At 49.5% G+C, this 14,953-nt stretch overlaps 8 protein-coding genes across 8 annotated transcripts; 5 read left to right on the top strand and 3 right to left on the bottom strand.

Moving 5' to 3' along the window:
- Positions 1-1,279: 1,279 nt before the first annotated feature.
- Positions 1,280-1,582, bottom strand: LCP9604111_4620 (uncharacterized protein; the record flags this gene model as incomplete). Its single annotated transcript, XM_039072340.1, has 1 exon — positions 1,280-1,582. The coding sequence occupies one exon, from the start codon at positions 1,580-1,582 to the stop codon at positions 1,280-1,282; it is 303 nt and encodes a 100-aa protein (XP_038929110.1).
- A 3,311-nt stretch (positions 1,583-4,893) lies between these two features.
- LCP9604111_4621 (uncharacterized protein) lies at positions 4,894-5,762 on the top strand (the record flags this gene model as incomplete). The annotated part of the gene is made up of 5 exons (XM_039072341.1): positions 4,894-4,966; positions 5,020-5,059; positions 5,116-5,130; positions 5,201-5,304; positions 5,362-5,762. 5 exons carry the CDS (start codon positions 4,894-4,896, stop codon positions 5,760-5,762), a joined length of 633 nt encoding a protein of 210 aa, XP_038929111.1.
- A 560-nt stretch (positions 5,763-6,322) lies between these two features.
- On the top strand, positions 6,323-8,202 carry LCP9604111_4622 (putative Golgi matrix protein; the record flags this gene model as incomplete). The annotated part of the gene is made up of 6 exons (XM_039072342.1): positions 6,323-6,356; positions 6,404-6,507; positions 6,562-6,978; positions 7,032-7,747; positions 7,799-7,905; positions 7,961-8,202. 6 exons carry the CDS (start codon positions 6,323-6,325, stop codon positions 8,200-8,202), a joined length of 1,620 nt encoding a protein of 539 aa, XP_038929112.1.
- Positions 8,203-8,537: 335 nt separating this feature from the next.
- Positions 8,538-9,392, top strand: LCP9604111_4623 (guanylate kinase; the record flags this gene model as incomplete). The annotated part of the gene is made up of 5 exons (XM_039072343.1): positions 8,538-8,550; positions 8,629-8,733; positions 8,804-8,911; positions 8,974-9,104; positions 9,156-9,392. 5 exons carry the CDS (start codon positions 8,538-8,540, stop codon positions 9,390-9,392), a joined length of 594 nt encoding a protein of 197 aa, XP_038929113.1.
- Positions 9,393-9,763: 371 nt separating this feature from the next.
- On the bottom strand, positions 9,764-11,100 carry aspD (septin aspD; the record flags this gene model as incomplete). Its single annotated transcript, XM_039072344.1, has 6 exons — positions 9,764-10,105; positions 10,160-10,373; positions 10,443-10,580; positions 10,635-10,716; positions 10,772-10,900; positions 10,962-11,100. The coding sequence occupies 6 exons, from the start codon at positions 11,098-11,100 to the stop codon at positions 9,764-9,766; spliced, it is 1,044 nt and encodes a 347-aa protein (XP_038929114.1).
- Positions 11,101-11,377: 277 nt separating this feature from the next.
- LCP9604111_4625 (mitochondrial 54S ribosomal protein bL32m) lies at positions 11,378-11,822 on the top strand (the record flags this gene model as incomplete). Its single annotated transcript, XM_039072345.1, has 2 exons — positions 11,378-11,717; positions 11,785-11,822. The coding sequence occupies 2 exons, from the start codon at positions 11,378-11,380 to the stop codon at positions 11,820-11,822; spliced, it is 378 nt and encodes a 125-aa protein (XP_038929115.1).
- A 739-nt stretch (positions 11,823-12,561) lies between these two features.
- LCP9604111_4626 (SKI complex subunit WD repeat protein SKI8) lies at positions 12,562-13,806 on the top strand (the record flags this gene model as incomplete). The annotated part of the gene is made up of 7 exons (XM_039072346.1): positions 12,562-12,564; positions 12,615-12,651; positions 12,708-12,968; positions 13,024-13,190; positions 13,243-13,336; positions 13,389-13,575; positions 13,626-13,806. 7 exons carry the CDS (start codon positions 12,562-12,564, stop codon positions 13,804-13,806), a joined length of 930 nt encoding a protein of 309 aa, XP_038929116.1.
- A 154-nt stretch (positions 13,807-13,960) lies between these two features.
- On the bottom strand, positions 13,961-14,806 carry LCP9604111_4627 (kinetochore Spc25 family protein; the record flags this gene model as incomplete). The annotated part of the gene is made up of 2 exons (XM_039072347.1): positions 13,961-14,505; positions 14,575-14,806. 2 exons carry the CDS (start codon positions 14,804-14,806, stop codon positions 13,961-13,963), a joined length of 777 nt encoding a protein of 258 aa, XP_038929117.1.
- Between the last annotated feature and the right edge of the window lie 147 nt (positions 14,807-14,953).

Raw genomic sequence — 14,953 nt, forward strand, 5'->3', positions numbered from 1 at the left:
CCACAGCACCTCACCCTCCGCACCCGGCCCGACGCTCGCCCCCCCCCACACCCCCCCCCACCCCACACCCCCCCCCCCCCCCCCCCCCCCCCGCCCCCCCCCCCCAAATGGGAAATTGCCAGACATCTTACGGAGTATGCGGAGTATGTATGTGGATAATGATACCTAATAGACATTAACAGTACTCCGTACGTGGCCCATAAAAGCTAGTTAGTTAATGAATGACTCGCATATGGTAACCCCCTGGGAGTTAGTGGGCTCGGGGAATTGGCTGCAGCTACTCCGTCCGTACTCCGTTGTTAGGTCCCGAGGTCGCATACCCGTTGGTATGTAACACCATCTCGGACTAGATTGATATGTTAATTATGTTAGTGTTAGTATCGTGTTTCGAGAAGAATAGAGAGAATTAAATAATGCCAACGCAAAATAAAAGCAGAACCAAGAATTTAAATCAAAAGTCAAAGAAGCGGGGATATATAGCAGACCCCGTAGCCAAAGTAACAATAGCTACTCCGTACTCCGTAAGCTACAGCTGAAATAATATCCACTTCCTGACGTCTGATAAATGATTCTTATTAACTAAATTATATTTTTAGCCCAAGTGCTGCTCCCATATATTGGGTTCCCCTCTTTTTTTTTTGCGTAGAAGCCCGACGTATGTATTGTGTCCCAATCAAGACAGGGATCAGGGCCCCATACTTATTCCCTGTACAGCAAAGGCCCCGAAGGGTGCAGAGGAAAAGTGGAAACAGAACAACGGCAAGGCATACATGCATGCCATCATCACACCATTTCCCCGAGGATTGGGGAAGGAAGGGCGTGACCAGGAAAACCGGTCCTTCGATTTGCTGGATTTGCTGTGTATCGAAATCACATGGATTCGATCCAATGATCTCCCCAAGGCAAATCCCAACTCCACCGCTTCTTGTCTTGCACGCAATGTAGATCAACCTTGTTGATCTCCGTGCAGATGTCGCATGGGAAGGAAATGAAGCGGTATATCCCGGCGGGATCTGATTCTGGTTCTGGCTGTAGGCTCTGGTCGACTCGAAGCTGGAACGTGCCGTGGGGCACCAGTACTATGCGAGGAGAATGCGACGGAGGGGAGTAACGGGTCTCGTGATGTGGGACATTGGGCACCTTCGAACCTACACCCGCACTCGTCTCGCTGTACCGCGCAAGTTCTAGAGACATCATGCAGAACCTCGGAGAAGGATATGGAAGACCCTCTTGGCTAGTGCTAGCATCGCGTACCGATGAACCGGCAATTCAAGCGTAGCTAGTTGGCAACGCCATCGTAGTTCGTATTTCCTTGGTAGTTGTTCCAGAAACGAGCCACGGCGCTCTGGGCGACGGGCGAGCCACGGTAGCGTGTGGTAAGGAAGTAATTGAAGAGGGCGAACTCGTCTGGCGTGAGCACATAGCTATCTGGTTGGGCTTGGATGCGATTCCACAGTTCGGTAATGGCAGCCTCCAGGACGGCGGCCGATTGGGCATTCACGGGGCCATCTTCGCATTCGCGAGCGTGTTCTAGAGCCTGTCGAATCTCCGGCCAGTTTCGTGATAGAGGAAGGTTGGCCATATCGTTGGTGAGGGGGGGTGTTCAGCTGGTGGTGTGCTGTGTTTGAGGGTCGTTGGTGAGGGAGGTTTTCACGATTGATGTTTTTGTTGGGGGGGAAACTTGGGAGAAAAGGGAAGATGTGCGCCGCGAGGGCTCGTCACAAGCGAAAAGGGTTTCAGGCCAAGTAGAATGCGGAAGAGATGAGACTGTGCATAAGACCAAACAAGAAAATCCGAATCTTTTTTCTCAATAATTAAATGGGAACAGGTGTGGAGCAACGGGAGAGGGAGGGGAGGGGGGAAAAACCGGGCCAGTAGTCCCGAAACCTATATTCATGAGTGTGACATCCGATAGCGAGGTAAATGCAGATGGAATTAGTTGACCTGTAGGCTGTGGGACGAGGTTCAGGAACAGATCGGACTTTACCCCGAAATTGGAGTCCACAGATGAGAAGATAAGTCCAAGGGAAGTCCAACGGTTCTCCTTTCTCCTAGAGAGACGTGAATGGGACCACACGCCATTGGCGAGACCTGGAAAGACACATAATCCATAAGGCCACAAGGGTGTAGTTTGCATGGGCTCGGGATTGCGCCGCGCTCCCTTGGCGTAACGGTTTTCTCGGGCAATTTTAATGACATGCTCCGGCTAGCATCGAACTAAGCCGTCTAGGACCCAGATGAGACACGGTGGAGACGGGTGGAAACCGTCACGAACGTGAAGGTGATTCGTCGAGGAGTTATAGGGTTCAAGGGTCAGTGTCGCTTCAAGCCGTCGACTGTGGTTGGAGGAAAGGGGGGGGCGTTAATGGCCCCAGAGCAATGTCCGGTGCATCAGTTAAGTGGAACCGGTGCTCCGGTCCTTGTGGTCCTTGAGGCTCGTGGGACTTGGATTCTCCGAAGCATTCCAATCATTGCCGAGTTCGATATAAACATTGCGTTAGCGTTGTTCCGTTTCGGATTTTCCACTTACATATGATTTATTCGTTCACATTTTTATCCTGGCGATTGATCTCACCATGCGTGCCATGACGATATGTACTGACTTCCGAGACCTCACACAGTTCTTGTTTTCGGTCACGAGCGCCTTTAACTGTCGAATCTCAGGGGTTGTTCGTCCGAAACCCAAACGCTGTGTTTCTAGGAATATCAAAATTGCCGGGTATCCTCTCCGTTGCAGTCCGGGCACGAAATCACATTCTGTATGAGTCCCGATGTCGCATTCAGGTGTCCTTTTTTTATTCTCATTATTTTTATTCCCGCAAATGTCTGTTTACCCCTTTCGACAGAGGCAACGCGTCGTAGACATGAGGCATTTGATGCGTTCTGGCGAGTGCACACGCCATTGTTTTGGTCCAATTCTGTGAATTAGACTCTTCGATGTGATCTTGGCCGTTCGAATATGTCGAGCTTGAAGAAAACATGCATATCGAGGGATGCGATATCCCAAGCCCTAAGAAGCGTAAGTGGGAAGCGTAGGAAGGCGAGGGGTGACCAAAAGACGGCAAATGTTCGAGAGCAAGCATTTGCCGGTCAACGCCAGCAGCCTAGACCGGATAGATTCTTTTCAGAGAAGTCAGAGAGAAGGACAACACAGAACAAAGTGAAGAAAAAGCGGGAGGTGCCTGGAACACGGTCCACATAAAAGCGCAACTCTAAATGTCCCAAGGCCCCGGCTTCCCCCTTCGAGCATCTTCCCTTCCTTCAACCTCACATTCCTGAAGAGCTTTGTTCCTTGCTTTATCTCTGCTCTTTAGGTTGAACTCAGTACTGCCAACTCGCAACCCACTTCAGCAGGCAGCTCTGGCTCTGGAATAGCGGCAATTCATGGGGTATTGCGGCCTAACACGAGAAGAAGCAAGAATGATGTCCGATAGAAAGCATCTGCCATGGTACTTCGAGGGATCAGGGCATTTTCCCGGTCTCGGCCGCATGCCAGCATGATAAGGTCATGGAGGTCTTGAACCCTGCTACAGTGAGCTGCGTCAGACTTTGAAGTTTCAGGAGTTAAATTTTGACTCTGCTAATACCAAGCTCAATAGGACCACCCCAAACAAGACCCACACGGACCTTCAAGTGACAAGAAACGACCTTACCTTAGATAACATTCCAAGGAATTCTCTACGGAACGTACCAATTGTGCCACATATTGCCTCGAATGCAGATTGGAAGTCTGCGAAGTTCCAAACCTGCATCCGTGATTGAAGAATACTCTCAAATAGTGGCAACATACTTGAGCTAGAATAGCCCGCGCAATGCGGTACTCGGTGAGGATGTGGCACAACTTCTGTTAGCTGTCATTTTGGAAATGGTAGGGTCAGAGCAGGATCCTGATCACGAACCCATCCGGTATGGCCAAGGAGATCTTATGGGCTGTGCGAACCCTAACGAAATCTCGTCTGATATTTCAGACAGAACTAGCAATGTAATATTCCGAGACACTGATACCGTTGCCCTACCGGCCTGATTATTTGTTGATCATTTGAGTCTCTTCCTGAACTGGTGTCTTGGCCTGGAGTAGCCTTCGTTGACCGAGAGAAACTTGGTATGATACGGGCATGGCACATAATGGGATTATTGATCGATTGTACTAATTGATGCTCGAGTGCTGTCATTGACCACAAAAGCTAATATACCAGTAGTATAATTTGTTTTACGTTCAGATGGTCAAGTCCATCGTTGCTTTCGATTGTTGTTACTTGACTCTGCTGATGAACAACCCACGGGGCTCTTTCTTGCGTACCAAGCTCTTCAGGGCTAGTTATATGTCAATTATAAAGTCTCGCACTTTTTGCTTGTTCTACCCCGTCTGTCTAGCTATTCTCTTGCATTCTAAAGCTATACACGGGTGCAGGTTCTATACATAAAAACTAGGCAAGGATTGCGAATTCAAATATTCTAGACCATGTCAAAGGCGAGGTTTTACGTAGTCTATAGAATTCGGATAAGGTTCATACTCTATCTTAAAGGAGTTATAAACTGTGCTCAGTCTCTTTCCCTTGCTTTTTATACAAACATAAGTACCCTGTAGTTCCCAGACACAGGTATTTGCATATTCACATAAAAGCCAAGCTTAGCCAAGTTGACCGGAAAGCACGGATAAGAATTGCCCAGCTTTATTTTTATGACATCTCGAGGGCGAATAAGGCTTCTAGCCCTGCTGGAGGCCTGGAGGCCTGGAGCCCTGGAGATCTATACTGCTGACTAAGCTATAGATAAAGATTCCCCCACCAGCGCGCCATTTCAACTTTTGACCTGCGCCGATCACGAATTGTGAGAACCCGATTTGCCCGAACAAGGTCATTTGAATGAAAAGAAGGATTGAATATCGTCACCATGGTGTTCTATTTCACATCGAATGTCGTTGAGCCCTCCGCCTTTATTTATGTCGGCAAGGACAAATTCGAGAGTATGTCACCGACTTGGTCAACCTAGGGAATAAACTTCTAACAATGGTGTCAGACGAGGAACTCATAAAATATGGATTGGACAATGATGTCTGGTATGTTTCCCGGTATATATTTGTAGAACTTCGGGGCTGATATTCTTGCGCAACAGGGTCAGTCTTTCCCTGTCCGACTTGCGACAACGCCAATCGCCCTAACCCTATACATTTGCAGTTCCACGTCGACAATTTGTCAAGTGCACACGTCTACGTACGCCTTCGAGAAGGCGAAACATGGGACAACATCGCCGCGCCGCTTCTAGAGGACTGCGCCCAGCTCACGAAAGCGAACTCCATTGAAGGTCAGTCCTCGACATGAATCCAAGCATTCGTACCGATGGAGACTGACTTCTGGGAAGGAAACAAGAAGGACAACATTACCATTATCTACACACCATGGTCAAACCTAAAGAAAGACGGGTCAATGGCGGCCGGTCAAGTCACATTCCACAATCACAAACTGGTCCGCAAGGTCTATGTCAAGCAGCGGGAGAACCCAATTGTCAACCGGTTGAACAAGACCCGAGTTGAGAAGTACCCCGATCTCCGAGCCGAGAAGGAAGAGGACACGAAGAAGAAGCAGCGCGGTGATCGCAAGGCCCGAGATGAACAGCGTGCGAAGGAAAAGAAGAAGCAGCAAGAGTATGAACAGCTCAAGTGGCAGAAAGATCATGCATATGATGATATGTTCACGGAAGAGAACCTGGAGGCTAGCAACAACCAGGACCGTGATGAGGATTTCCTCGACGACTTCATGTGATGGACACCGAAGGAAGATGACCTTTTCCTGTGTGTACTTTTCACAGCCAGCGAACTGAAAATTATACCCTCTGCATTCTATACCACGGAGGATGATTGATATGAGTACAACAAAGCAGTCCTCTTATCCCTGTTGCCTCTTTTTATCTACTACGGTCATATACAATGATATAGCGAGATAGATAAATACTCAAAACCCGACGTCTTACTAATGTCGTAAGCATGCTAGGATTATTTTTCAATGGACATACACCATGTGAATTCCCTTGGCATACTATGGGAACTACGAGGCTCGCAGTGTGCCCCATACGCACTTCAGTACAGAACCATAAAAGATCCAAACATGTCGAGGTAGATACAGGCCAAAAAAACACACCAAATTAAAAGTGAAAATTAAATTAAAAAGACAACCCTAGAGAAGTAGAATAGCCCTAGGGAGGTTGATAGATTAATCATCGAGCCATAGGGCGGAAAGGGCGCTAAGCCGTGTTGACAGCTTACCCTGTAACCTTAGGAATTCACCATCTTCCTCTCCCAAGGCCTTTCCAAACACCACACAGCATGAGCGAGGGAATTCCACCGTCTGCTACACCAAGTAAGGGCATTCATTTTGTGAATTGGAACCCGCTGACCCCGCAAAAGGCGCAAAGTCCAAGAAGAACAAGAAGAAGGCCGCGAAAGCCAAGGCCGACTCCAAGGCCGACGAGCCCCAAGAGGATGCGCCAGCTGATCATAATGACACTGATGTATGTGGTAAACCTCCCCCGATTGTCATTGTACCTTTGCTGAGACCCTACAAGAACGAGCACAATGATGCCAACGAGGCCGTACAAGTGCCAGAATCCAACGGCGCCAAGCCCGCCACGATAGACGGCAGCCTGCCTGATCGGTCTGTCAAGAACCAGGAGTCCGTGGCTACTAGCGATGCCCCCCCACAAACCGATAACCAGTCCGACCCCGCTTCCGCTGGCACCGAGCCAAAAGACCGATTCGATGCACTTGTTCGAGATCGCGACTCGTTACGCGCGGAAGTAGCCGATATGCGAAAATCATTGGAACAGATTCAGTCCAAGCACACCGCAGACATGGAAGCCCTGCAGCAGAAATTGGAGGACGCGGAGAGCAAAAAGGAGCAGGCGGAAACGCAGTTCCAGATGCTCTTGGAACGAGTTAACACCATAAAATCGCAATTAGGGGAGAGACTCAAGGAGGATGCTGTGCGTGGCTCAGAACTCACTACTCGGGCTTTTTGGCTAATCCTGCCCTATAGGAGGAATTATCTCTAGCGCGATCACAGATCGAAGAGCTCGAAGATGAGAACGACCACTTGAAGGAAGAGCTCGATTCAAAGTCCAACCAACTCTTAGAACTATCGGGCGACTCAGCAGAGAGAGAGAAGGAGCTGTCTACTCTTCGGGACCGGACGAACTTATCCCAGCAGAATTGGTTCAAGGAGAAGGAAGAATTGCTCGCGCAGGAGTCATACCTCCAGTCGGAGTTTGAACAGGCGAAGGAGGCTATGCATAATTGGGAAATCCTTGCCATGGAGGAGCGGTCTATCCGAGAGAACCTCAACGAGAAGGTCGGGGATCTGGAGGAGCAGCTCAGTAGCCTGAGAGATGGTTATGAACGCGCCACCCAGGAACGCGACACCCAACAGTCAACAGTTGACGGCCTTCAGCGGGCTTTGCAGGAAATTCAATTGGCGCGAAAGCAAGAGCTGCGGGAGCTTGTCGAGAGCTCTGATTCTCAACTCGAGGAGCTCAGACGCTCTCTACGGGAAGCACAGAAGCAGGCCACTGACGCTGACAAGGGTCTGCAGAAGGCCCAAGAAGAGATTGAGCGAGTCCGACCATTTGAGAAAGAGGTCAAGGAGAAGAACCTTCTGATTGGCAAGCTACGGCATGAGGCAGTCACGTTGAATGATCATCTGACGAAAGCTCTACGGTTCCTCAAGAAAGGAAAGCCGGAAGATAATGTTGACAGGTATGTCCTTGTTACCTCGAACTACCTCGGTTTCACACTGACTTCATACAGACATATTGTCACGAACCATTTCCTGCACTTCCTTGCTTTGGACCGATCTGACCCGAAGAAATTCCAAATATTGCAACTGATCGCTGCCCTATTAGGTTGGAACGACGGTGAGTACTGCTAAATGCAAATGAAAATTTTTCGAGCCGATCTAATTATCAATAGAGCAACGTGAACAGGCAGGTCTTGCTCGCCCAGGGACCTCGAATATGCCCGGGAAGCTCCGAGTCCCTGGCACTCCCCTCCGCACGCCGAGCACGCCAAATCTAGCGGAGTTCATGGACAACGGTGCCTCTAGTAAGGAGACATTGGCCGAACTATGGTCTAATTTCCTGGAGCAAGAAGCCGAGGTGGGTAATATGAATCCATCGCGACGAGGAAGCCACCAAACCCTGCCTCCCAAATGATCGAGTGCAGAAATGTATGTATAAAGCAGGGAGGCCAAGTACTTGGATATTGATACTTTGATACATTGGTATTTGTCCTTTCCTTTTGTTTGATACCTCGCATGTATACAACCTATATAATAGCCAGCGCCAAGAAATACAAAGGCCCAGATGAATTTGTTCCGCCTTCCTATTAAATAAACAGGCTAAGCTGTATTGGGACGGAACAAAGCCGTCTTCAGCTAAATAATCGCTTTGTTCATTTTTATTTCAGTCCTTATATGCCTCTCTTGTCCTTCCGTGGGTTTTCAGCGTTTTTCAAACCATTAGTACGCGCGACTCACTCTGCATCTACAATGGCCTCCGCTGGTAAGTCGAAATGCACCATGGCAGAACATAACCCCATGCGACGCAGACACAACTGACAGGACCACTTCTATACTAAAGCCTACCGCCCTATTGTGATTTCCGGCCCATCGGGGACCGGAAAGTCGACTCTGCTCAAGCGCTTGTTCGCCGAGTACCCTGAAAAGTTTGGATTTTCTATCTCGGGTCGGTGCCAACACAAAGGGAGGGGTTAAATGAATTCGCAAACGGCTTTGCTCACGCGCCCCCTGAATAGAAACCACACGATCCCCGAGACCCGGCGAGCAACATGGCCGTGAATATAACTTCGTCACGAAAGAGGCATTCCTCGACCTAGTGGCCAACAACGGGTTTATCGAACATGGTTGGTGGACACTGCGCACGCTACAAGAAGAGAAGTCGGACGTTAGTTAACGGATAGCGCAGCTCAATTTGGCGGAAACTACTATGGAACATCTGTCCAGGCTGTCAAGAATATCGCCGAGAAGAAGCGCATCTGCATACTCGACATTGAGATGGAAGGAGTCAAACAGGTGAAGCTGACGGACCTCAATGCGGTAGGTGTCCTAGACAATCTGATAATGGTGCGCTCCTCTGATGATCTCTAGCGTTTCTTGTTCCTTGCCCCACCTTCTCTCGAGGTGTTGGAGCAGCGTCTCCGTGGCCGTGGGACTGAGACCGAGGAGTCTCTACAGAAGAGACTCACCCAAGCCCAGAACGAGCTTGAGTATGCAAAGCTCCCGGAGGCTCACGATAGGATCGTTGTGAATGACGATCTGGAGAAAGCATACGTTGAGCTGCGGGATTGGGTTGTTGACGGTGGTAAGTTCGGTGTTGCGCAATAGTACACTACATTATGCATAGGAAATGTGATTTAATCGACATAGCCAAAAAGGCGACATCCCCGTTTGATATCTTTCAATCCAAGAATAGAAGTCTCGTCAAGTTAAAATTAAGAAAACTAAGTACATGGAAAGCACCAGAGATGGCACGAGCACGGGAGCGCCAATTCTCTTTTTCCCCGGCAATACAAGCTCAATGGTTCTCCCAAGAAGACACAAGATGGGATGTAGGATACGATAAAAACAAAACGCAAAAGAAAGGAAAAATGGGATATCTGCAAGGGCCTGCTGGCGTCAAAAGAGGACAGTAAGTTTTCGAAGAGCGCCGTCGCGCAACGGTCACAGCGCTCACATCAGACATGAAAGATCAGAGTTTAGTATCCGTTCATGCCTGTGCGCTGCGAGTTGCGGCTCAGCTCTCGGTCAGCGGAGGGGCTGATAGGCCGGTTTCCACCGGTGTGGCCACCACCGGCAGCGCTGCTTTCCTTCAGGGCAAGCAGCTGCTTGGCACGGAAGGTCTCGTAGTGGATCTGGCTGGTAGTCTCGACCAGATCCTGAAGGTGGGTGCGGGTCAGGAAGTTGCGCAGGTAGACAAATTCACAGTGGTTCTCGTCCTCGACGTTAATGACACCCCAGCGGTTCTGGCGGCCGCGAACCTGCTTGCCGTTGACAACAATGGTCTTCTCACTGCCAACAACCGAGAAAGGAATGATGTCCTGTAACCAGAGGTCAATATCCAATCAGAATAGCTCTACCTGGGTCAAGCATACCTTGATCTGAGCGTTGATAGCACGCTCCTCATCATCGAGCTCGTCATTATCGTAAGGGTACATCTTCAGGTTGTGGAAGGCGAACTCCTCCTTGATGCGCTCCTTGAAGGCCTGACGCTCTTCGAGGGTGAGGGAGTCGGACTTGGCAATAACGGGAACAACGTTGACGACATCGGACAGCTTCTTCAGAACAACGATATCGATGGGCTTGAGGCTATGCGGGGTCAATGAGTTAGTCCAGAGGAGCTCTCAGGAAGCTAAGGAATGCGCGGGGTAAGCTCACGCATGGCCGGAGGGCTGGATGAAGAACAAGCAGCAGTGAACACGAGTATCTTGGATGTAACGCTCACGCTGAGCGGTGAGTTCCTTGCGCAGGTATGCCGAGTGTTGATCCTTAATGTACTTGACAATGGGGTCCCAGCTGATCATGATTAGCTTAGACCTAGTGGCTCCATCTTGATGGGGCTTGAATTACCATCGATCGTTGTTGACCTGGTCACCGTAACCAGGTGTGTCGACAATGTTCAAGCGAAGACGCACGCCGTTCTCCTCAATAACTAGTCACCCGTCAGCTATTCCGCATCGAGCTCAACTCCCTGATGACAAACGTACTGTGCGACTCTGTCTTGATCTCGGTGGTGGAGCGAACGGGTTCATTGGGGGTGAGACGGCCCTTGGAGTCAATCAGGTGGGATGCGAAGATAGTGTTGATCAGAGTCGATTTTCCGAGACCAGTTTGGCCTACGCGTGAAAGCATTAGCTTGAGGCTTTCATCGCCGCGCAGGTATTGCCCAACACATACCGACACACATGACATTGAACTGGAAGCCACGCTTCAACAGCTTGCGCTCGATTTGCGAGGTAATGCTGTCAAAACCGACATGGCTATGGGGGAAAACAGTGGGCTGTTGAGCCGTAGCTGCGGTGGTAGCGGTGGCCATTATGGACGGAGAGATGATATTGAAGCTGAACGAAAGACAGAAATAGAAGCCCCAAAAAGACCCGAAGAGAAGAGAAGTATGTAGTTGAAGCAAGAGCACCCCTTATTATCGTCCTCTTTCCGAACTCAGGGGTGGGCTATTCCTAATCGGGCCTAGCGTCTCTCCACGAGAAAACTACCGTCTTCCCCGATTGCGCTTTTGCTTCAGACCTTGTGATAGCTCGCACCACCAGCTGAGGACGAACCCCCGTTTTTTGTTCTTGAAAAATACCCTCACCATGGCATTGCGCCTCCTCCCTTTCGCTCCGGCAAACATGTCGCGCTCACTTCTGTCCGAGTACCTCCAATTCCCCCGACTCGCTCGGTTCCTCCCGATCACACCCATCGCGACCAGCGGATTCCTACAACCGGTTTCGATCTCTCTCAATATCCCATCCCTCCTCTCCGATCTTTGGGATTCCGTCCTGCGCGCCGTTCCTAAGAAGAAGACCTCCCACATGAAGAAGCGTCATCGACAAATGGCCGGCAAGGCCCTCAAAGACGTGAAGAGCCTTAATAGATGCCCGGGCTGTGGCCAGATCAAGCGTGCTCATCTTCTGTGCCCAACTTGTGTTAAAGGTAGGACCGAAGCCCAAGCTGGAGGAACATATATGTGATTATTGCGGAGAAGCTGACTAGTCAACAGACATCAAGGAATCGTGGAGGACTCTGGATATGGCATGAGAGCACTGTAAGAAATAAGGGCTTGTTCTTGGGAAGCAGGATCAACATTCCAAAATCCCAGGCTCAAGCTCAACAAAAGAGATTGTATTTCTAGAATTGGATGTGGATACATGCTGCATGGCAACTGGCGTCTTGGTTTTGCGGGGGAAATGTTTCGATATGACTTTATAACAATCCGACCTAGGTCGGATTTGAACGCTGTGATCTTTTCAATTTACCTCTTTCCATGTAACTCCGGAGCAAAAGGCACTCCGGAGTACAATTGTAGATGTTATGGTGACGGCGGCTAGTCCGGGTGGGAATAATTAGACATATTCATGCTATTACGACTTTACTGCTCTATATGTGAGCGTATCTGCCTCTACTTGGCTCCCACTTGGCTCACTACTAGCTTTATAGCCACGTAGTCGAGACAAGAGGTACTAGATAGATACATGTAGTCAATAATACCAAGTACAGAGTAAACAGTGACTATTTCAACCCTGATTAGCTCCAAGCTTAATTTTATTACCTGCTATCCAATAATATAGAGACACTTAGCTCAGTAGAGTTGTTATAGCACGGTATATATACCTAATTTGCATGTGGTAACTATCATCTTCAACAAGATGCCTTTATCAGCCGTAAAGAGAAAAAAAAAGGCGCCGATAAAGGCGGAACGCGCCTTCGGGCCCCAACGTCATTGCTCCTCCGCAACTAAAGTCTCGACACAGCCGTGAGTGAGCACGGCATCATCAGAATGGTAAGGTCAAATCAAAAATCAATAGATTTTATCGCTAAGGGACATTTTAGTCGAAACAATACCTCTCGAGGGGTTCTGCGGACAATGGTGGGCTTCCCGATGCACATATATCCTGGGTGATTTGGCTAATATCTGTTTTATAGCGCACATTATTGATATCTTCTCGCTGGCTATAACCGACAAGCAAATTCTATCAACATCGGGTGCCTCGTCCATCAAAGTGCATTCCACCATCGACGCTGACTTCCCGCTGGTGCAGTCCATTGATGGTGCCCATACCATTGGCTGTCACCACATCGTGACCAATGGGAATGGCTCCCGTGCAATCACCGCTGGGTTTGATGGCGAAATCAAGGTCTGGTCTTGTCAGGATGGGCATTGGGCTGCAGACACCAAGCTGACTGGTAAGAACTGCCCCTCTTTGATAGGCTACAGGGTGCAATACTAATAGCACCACAGCCGACCTCACAAATGCCGATGCCTGGGCCATAGCTATTTCCGAAGATGGCCAATACCTTGCTGGTGTCACGCAAGAGGGGCGCATTAATGTATGGGATTTGGCTGCCGATGGCACTCGGATTCGAGACCATGAGACCAAGGGCAGCTTTGGTACTTGCATCGACTTGGTGAGATTTCAAATGCAGCCAGATACTGGCCCCTGTTAACCTTGACGTCTAGTCCCCCGATGGTCGGTTGATCGCTTCAGGCCACGAAGACGGCGCAGTCTATATCTTCACCACCGAAACAGGCCGCATGCCATTCTCTCTTTCAGGTAAGCGAAGTTGTCTGAGCCGAGCAGAAATACAAGTTCTAATTCGGCCTAGGTTTGGTCAATCCTGTACGAGCTGTGGCTTTCTCGCCTAAAAGCAAGATCCTAGCAGCTGCTGGCGACTCCAAGGTCATTGTGCTGTATGACACTTCCTCTGGTGAACAAATCGCCAATCTCTCAGGGCACTCTGCCTGGATCTTGTCCCTTTCCTGGAGTGATACTGGCGAGTACCTTTTGAGCAGGTCAGTCAATATCCTATGCGTCTATACGCCGGCAAGCTGACATTTTCAAGTTCATTTGACGGCAAGGTCAAGGTTTGGTCTATGGAGACCAAGACATGTGTCGCTACACACTCAGAAACAGATAAAGCCGTTTGGAACGCCAAGTGGCTTCCCAAGATCGGCAAGACAGAAGGGTTCGCCACCGCTGGCGCAAACCGCAGCATTGCATTCTACCGCGAGGCTACTGGGTAAAGGAGTGGCTGAACATGGGGCGTTGCAGAAATGTCCTTGCAACTGCGTTATGACGATTTCAATGGAACCTAGAAAACCTTACTGAACTATGCATAAAAATCATGAAATTCGTATTGGAACAATGACAGTGACCCAAACGACCGTGTACTTGTGCTTATTTCATCGCCTCCACAAACAACTTGCGCATCCGCTTCAAGAACGCCCCAAAATCTCGGTCATCGTTCACGAGATCTACGACATGCTCCAAAGCATCCCGGTCAACCTTGGGGCGCGTATGGAAAACCTCATAGTCGCGACTGGCAGTGCCCAATTCAAACCAAGCCTCCGCCTCCCAATCCTTCTCCAATAGATGGCTATAGACAAACTTTAACCGGTCCTCACGACCGGCGCCTTCAATTCTAATACAAAGGTAATCCTGCCAGAACTCCAACTCCGGGAAATTGAGACGCGATTGCGCATCTAAATACTGTGCGTGAGACTTCTGTGCCTCGATCTTTTGACTTATCGCCTTCTGCGTCTCGGCAATCTGTTGCTTCAGACGGTCGCGTTTGGTAAGGCGGGCATCGCGTTCTAAGGTGATAGATGAGATAGCCGCGTGCATTTCAGCCGCTTCGGCTGCTTCCTTTTGAAGGGTTTGTTCATGGGTTTGTGATTTGAGGTTGAGAATTTCGATATCGCGCTGTCGCATGCGCTCGTCCTCTGGCAGGTTTTGTTAGGCACAGTCGTGGGATATGGTGGGAACGGGGGTGTTCAAGTATCAACTCATACCTTCATATTCAGCCATATTAATGTGAAACTGGTTTCGTTCCTCTAAGACTCGTTTGCGACCGCGCTCAATAAATGCGTCGAACTTCACTGTGAATTGTGCCATGGTATTGCGGAGGTCCTCGAACCCAAAGTTGATGCTGGGCAATGAGTCTGCCATTGACGGCGCGTCCGCCGAGGCGAGTGGTGGGCGCATGCCACTCGTGGAGAGCGACGGTTCGAATGAAGAAGCCATAGTATTGAGAATTAGATTGTGAGTAGTGTATGGTGAAGTTTGAGGTTGACGCGGGGACAATGCGAGAGTTGTTTTGGGTTGCGGCGCAACAACTCCGATTCTTATCGATAAGGATCAAAAAACTTCCCGGTACCGTCTCCGCAGCTC

This window comes from Penicillium roqueforti (genome assembly GCF_015533775.1).
Source record: "Penicillium roqueforti strain LCP96 04111 chromosome Unknown scaffold_10, whole genome shotgun sequence".
Classification (NCBI taxonomy): domain Eukaryota; kingdom Fungi; phylum Ascomycota; class Eurotiomycetes; order Eurotiales; family Aspergillaceae; genus Penicillium; species Penicillium roqueforti.